This window comes from Callithrix jacchus, chromosome 11, assembly GCF_049354715.1.
Source record: "Callithrix jacchus isolate 240 chromosome 11, calJac240_pri, whole genome shotgun sequence".
NCBI lineage: Eukaryota > Metazoa > Chordata > Mammalia > Primates > Cebidae > Callithrix > Callithrix jacchus.
The window spans coordinates 41,698,136-41,704,135 of record NC_133512.1 but is presented as its reverse complement, the minus strand read 5'-3'; the positions used below and the strand labels follow the sequence as shown (position 1 = coordinate 41,704,135).

At 42.2% G+C, this 6,000-nt stretch overlaps 1 protein-coding gene across 1 annotated transcript in view; it reads left to right on the top strand.

Annotated features, from left to right (window-relative positions):
- Window positions 1–223: 223 nt before the first annotated feature.
- Window positions 224–6,000, top strand: part of TSPAN13 (tetraspanin 13) — a 32,121-nt gene continuing 26,344 nt past the window's right edge. Inside the window, exon 1 of the mRNA XM_002751535.6 lies at window positions 224–467. Coding sequence (XP_002751581.1) covers window positions 405–467 — 63 coding nt within the window. The 5' untranslated portion in view covers window positions 224–404. The remainder of the gene's footprint in view (window positions 468–6,000) is intronic.

The following is a 6,000-nucleotide window of genomic DNA, read 5'->3' as shown; positions in this document are numbered from 1 at the left end:
AGCTCTGGCCTGGGGCTCCCTCCCCCACGGCCTTGGCCCCCTCCCCCTCGCCCCAGGATCGCTCCTCCCCTCCCGGATCCCAGCGGGCGGAGCGCATTTATTTGCATATTTCTACCTTTGTTCCCGGCCAGCGGCCAATCAGCGCGCGGGGCCAGGCGAAGGGTCTGGGCGGGGCTCCGGCTCCGGCTCCGGCTCCTGCTCAGCTGCGGCGGCCGCAGGTTCCAGAGCGGGTCCGAGCCGCCGCCGGCGCGCCGCGCACTGCAGCCCCCGGCTCCGGCCCCCCACCCGCGTCCGCGCTGCTGCCCCGCCTGGGTCAGGCCCCAAAGACAAGGACAAAGCGGCTGTCCGGGAAGCTCCGCCGGAGTCTAATTTACGTGCGGCTGCTGGCAACCACAGGTTCCAAGATGGTTTGCGGGGGCTTCGCGTGTTCCAAGAACTGCCTGTGCGCCCTCAACCTGCTTTACACCGTGAGTATCCCCAGTCCGTTCCTGCCCGCTTGGGGGCTTTGCACCTGCTTGGGCGCTCTTGGGCTTTCCTGCCTGGTCAGCGACTCTCTCGTTGCATCCCGCGCCCCCTTCCCGGCTTCCCACGCTCTGCGCGCCCCCGGCCTCGCCATCCGTCCCTGCCGGGTACCGGGCGCCGGCGCTTGTCGCAGTCTCTTCCTTTCGTTCATTGTGAAGCTGTCGTCTCTCAGGCTCTCTGGCCGCGTTTCTGCCTCATTGCTCCACCCCACCCCCTCACCCATCGCCTTGTTTTTCAAACATTTGACTAGACCTCCACGCTTTCCCACCCCAATCCTTCTGTGCGGCTTGCTCCTGGCTTCCAAACGCATCTGGGCCGGGCGTGGAGGCGCCAGAGCGGTCCGGGCTTGCGGAGAGTTTTGCGGAATGGCGTGGCCTGAAACTGACGAGGCGGCATATGGCTGGTGTGCCTCTAGGTTAGCTCTAGGTGCCCTCGTGATTTTAATTGAGGCCACTGAGTAGCTTCACAGGATATCCGCTGCTTCCTAAGTTTGTTTCGTGCTCACAGCAAAGGGGTGTGTTTTTGTTCTTCTTGTCAGTTTTGCTCGTACTTGGTGCTTTTTCTATGTGTCTTGCCCACGATCAATATCCTAACTCCATTTTAAACCAAGTCCTCCAGGAAATAAGCGAATCACCACCCAAGTCGTTTATTTCCCTGCCAGCCAGCTTGGGTCTGTTAGTTTTAATGCTGCAGGTGATCTTTGTCATTTTTTTTGAGGCGCAATTCTGGGTGAACAGGAAGATGGGCAGGACAGATTGACGTTTTATTGGATGCTTATCACAGCTCAGGTTTTGCATACACAATGTTCGTTCATCATTCTGACAACCTGAGGGAACGGGGCATTGTGTGCATTTTATACATGAGGTAACAGACCAGAAAGGTTTTATTAAGTTTACATAGCTGGTAGCTGACTAGTCAGGATTGGAACCTAGGCTGTGGAATCCAGATCTTTCCACAGGCTGCCTCTACTCGACGGAAGAAACTTCCTCTTCTGTCATCATCCCTCCATCGTAGTCTTGTTCCCTTCTATAAATATACCTGGCACTTTACAGCACCCACCCTGAAAACAAACGCAGTACCCCTGCATTAGCAGAGAGCTAGGCCATATGTACAAGCTTAGATTACATCCTTGGAATAGAGAGGCTGCCTTGTGGTCCCCAACAGAAGAAGGAGGTTGGGTCATTTTACCATTACTGTTCTTTTGTATGTGAACATGATTGCAAGCTTTGAAGGCAAGACAGAAACAGGCATTGAGCTATAAAAACAGGCTTTTATGACTAGTTATTAGGAATCTAGTCAACATGGTCATTAATTTTTGGGGCAAACATTTTTAGAACATCTCGTGATACACTTCTTGAAGATACATGTCAAGTTTCAGATGAAAATTAATCTGTCTTAACCTGAGGCATGCTTATCACCCTGGCTGTTAAGTATATGCTGACCCGTTATCTAGGCATTTTTTAAAAATATCAGTGTGAATGGCCTGCTTAGAACTTTAAATTCATTGTTTTGTGCCCCGAGTTCTGTTTTTTTTTTTCTGCCAATGATTTAGTCATCTATTTGCCAGACACTTAATTTTACAGTGTCTGGTTATACAGAGTGGAATGTCTGCTTTTCATACTTACTTGAGTGAGGGTCTGTATAAATTAATGTATAATTTGTTTTTGAAGGCAAGTTATTTTAAAATGAAGTTCCATTGCTTTCTAGACATACCATTTTTAGTTGTATTTAGAGTTTATCAGGAAAGTGAGGCAAAAGAAAGATATTCTAAAGGGACATATTAAGACTATTTAATATCTATTCTAAATTATTGACCTTCAAAGTGTATATTCTATTGATTTTAATAGCTGTGCAGTAAAACTCACTGAATTGGAATTCATGAGACAATAAAAATGGCTAGCTCTTTTAAATCATAGACTTTTTACACAAAGGGACATTTCTTGAAGTAAATTAGTGGCTACTTCTTTTACATTGTAATTAGGCTTAAATAAATGTAGTAGTTTAAAGTGGAGGCAAGTGACAGGTAAAAGTTGGATCCAGTCTTAGATAGATGCTGAAAATGTGCCAGGGCCATTATTTAGCTTCTATTTCTCCCTGATCTGTTTCTCAACATTTTAAGATGAAAAAATGTGAGGCGATTGGGGATGAGGTTGAGCATGAGGGCTTGGGAGACATTTTCTATTAAGTCATGAATAGAAGGATTCTTTGTAGTTTCTAATCCCACCCTGGTTACTGCCTCTAAAATTGCTCAACGCTACAGGATTCCATTTTAGATCATTTCTAAAAGTGTTGGTTAAACCAGGATTGCATATGGGAATGGCAGGTGTAAAGGCCATGGCTGCCTGAAGCATCATCACTGCTGTGTTGAGGCATTTTCCGGAGGAACAGAGGACTCTTATCATCTGAACTGTCTGCATGCTCTGGTGGCTTGCTAATGAGCCTGAGATTCCTGCCACATTCATGATCAGCTCAGAAAGCATGTCACTAAAAACAAGTTGTAAGTCCCAGACAAGGAAATTTGATCACTAGGCAGAATGTTAACAATTGATTTTTCTGCTTGTTTATGGTTTGATTATTTTAGTTAATAGGATCCCTAGTACTGGACAAGCTTAAATCAGTATAGTATGTGTTAACAATTTGTAAATATAGAAGGAAAGGGGGAAGCTATAGTCCTGAATTCACCTTCGCGAGAGAATGACTTGCCTCAGAACTTCCTGCATTTAAAGAAACTTTTAGTTTCTTTATTCAACAATTATTTGAGTGCCTACTGTGTGCCAGGCTGTATTCTCAGTTTGGAAATACAGCAGCAAACCAAACAGGGCTTAAAAATCAATATGCTTTTATGAAGCCTCATTTTTATTTATTACCTTTTCTGCATATGATTTCAGGAATTGTATTCCGTCAGTAAACATTTGCCTACTGTGTGCACTCTGTTGAGAACTGTGGGAAATAATAAATACCTATAAAGGCAAATACCTTGCGAAGACAGGATCTAGATGAGAGACATGGAGAGGGAAAATTAAATGATGTATAAGGAATATACTGACATAGGCACTGTAAAATTTAGGACTGTGGGAAATATTTGTGGGTTAGAGAGATTGGGGAAATAACGGAGGTATGATTGAATCAAGGAAATGTAGAAATAGTGTGTGGGTCTTTTTGATACCATTTAGGATATACATAAACATGAAAACTATTTGGGAAATGACTTATTTTTAATAGTTTCTAAGAATATTGTAGGCTGAAAAGATTTTGACAAACAGTGAAAAACACTTGAAAATTATGCTTAGTGATTTCTGGGAAATTTTAGGAAATACGAAATTTTGTATTAAGACATGTAATATTTCGAAGCTTTATAATATGTCTCCTGCTACTTCTTAACCAGGGAAGAAAGCTCTGTTAACAAAGAAACAAGCCAAAAAAAGGTAGCTGACTTTGTTAAATAGAACCAAACTGAAAAATATGACCAAACATATATTTACTGGGACTTTTAAGAGTTGCCCTGCCAGTTTTAAAATCCCCAGGAGGGAAATTTCAGAAGTTGCAGTTTTGTTTCCTTCTTTTTGTGTTCATTCTTCTAACATCTTTCCTTGTTTGTTTCTCTTTTTTGTTATTCTTTTTCCTCATGTTTTTGGTTGTTTTGAGAAATATTCTCATACGGCATAAAAATTATATGGGATGACATTAATTCTAAGATACATTAATTTATATTTTTAACATCTCTGACATTGGGATGCAGTTTTTATTTTTGATTTTATTTTAATTTTTTTTTGAGATGGAGTTTCACTCTTGTTGCCCAGGCTGGAGTGCAATGGTGCGATCTCTGCTCACTGCAACCTCTGCTTCCTGAGTTCAAGCGATTCTCCTGCCTCAGCCTCCTGCATAGCTGAGATGACAGGTGCCTGCTACCATGCCCAGCTTATGTTTTGTATTTTTAGTAGAGCCGAGGTTTCACTATGTTGGCTAGGCTGGTCTCAAACTCCTTACCTCAGGTGATCCACCTGCCTTGGCCTCCCAAAGTGCTGGGATTACAGGTGTGAGGCCCCGCACCCGGCGTGTATTTTGTAGTAAAGTGTGCCATATCTGTTAGATAAAACAAAATGACCATTTATGGGAAGAAAATTCTGTTTCTTATCAAAATTATGGGAAGAAAGTTCACCAGATTTATGAATAAAATGGAACTTTTCCAACTCTATTACTGGACGAACAGCTTACTTCGTTTGAGTTTCAGTTTCTTCCTGTATAAATTGGTGATGATATTTTTCAGTCTTCCCCTCATGAAGTTGTGTGAGGATAAAATGAGATAGTATATAAATGCTTTAGATGTATAAGAGAAATGAAATTAAGTTGTTACAGCTTCAGGTGGAAAAAGTTGAATTACACTAAATTTATAGACGTGGCTTTTCCTTTCCAGCTATTCTTCACAGGTAAGACGTGCATAAAGAAAACTAGTGTAAAATAGTGTTTTGTTTCTTTTTGTCTGTAGTGATCAAGAGTAAATCCAGAAGCACGGCTAAATATTTTAAAGCATGAAAGTTAGCATTAGATTAGAAAGTAGTAATATTAAGTAGGAATTACTTTTATTTATCCACTATAGACTTTTTCTTTTCATCTTTGGCCAATGTTTCAAACATGTCTATGGGTTTCTTCTACCCTTTCTCATGAACAAATCCACTTCCTGTAAAATTGTATTATAATTATAACTGGTTAGGGTTACTTATGAGTCTAATGTAAGTATATTATAAGATGTGCCCAAGTTATTTTCTTTCTGTTCTTTATTCTAATCATAAATATTAATTGAGCATCAATAGCAGTGAACAAAACAAACCCCAATGGCTTGCCTTCACGGAGTTTACGTTTATGGGGATGGACGGATGATAAGTAAGTTATGTATCATATCAGATGGTAAACAAGTGCTTCGGAGAAAAATAAAGCAGAGTGAAAAGAATAAAGATAGTTGGGGCAGTGGACTGGATGTGTGGGGGGTACACAGCTTCATATAGGGTGGTCACACTTGGCCTGCATGGAAAGACATCAGTGTAAGAATGGTGTTAGACTGTTCTCGTATTGCTATAAAGAAATACTTGAGACTGGATAAAGAAAAGAGGTTTAATTGACTCATGGTTCTGCAGGCTGTACAGGAAGCACAGTGCTGGCATTTTCTGGTGAGGCCTCCAGGATACTTAGAATCATGGCGGAAGGGGAAAGGAAGCCCCTGTGTCACATGGGGAGAGTTAGAGTGGAGGTGCCAAACACTTTTAAACAACCAGATCTCAGAGGGAGAGCTCACTTATCACTGAGGGGGTGGTGCCAAATCATTCATGCAGGATCCACCCCTATGAATCACCTCCACCAGGCTCTGCCTTCAACATTTGGGATTACATTTCAACCATGAGATTTCGGGGAGACAAATATCCAAACTATATCAAAAGGCTTAAAGGAGATGAAGAACACTTATCTAGGCAGAGTGTTTCAGAT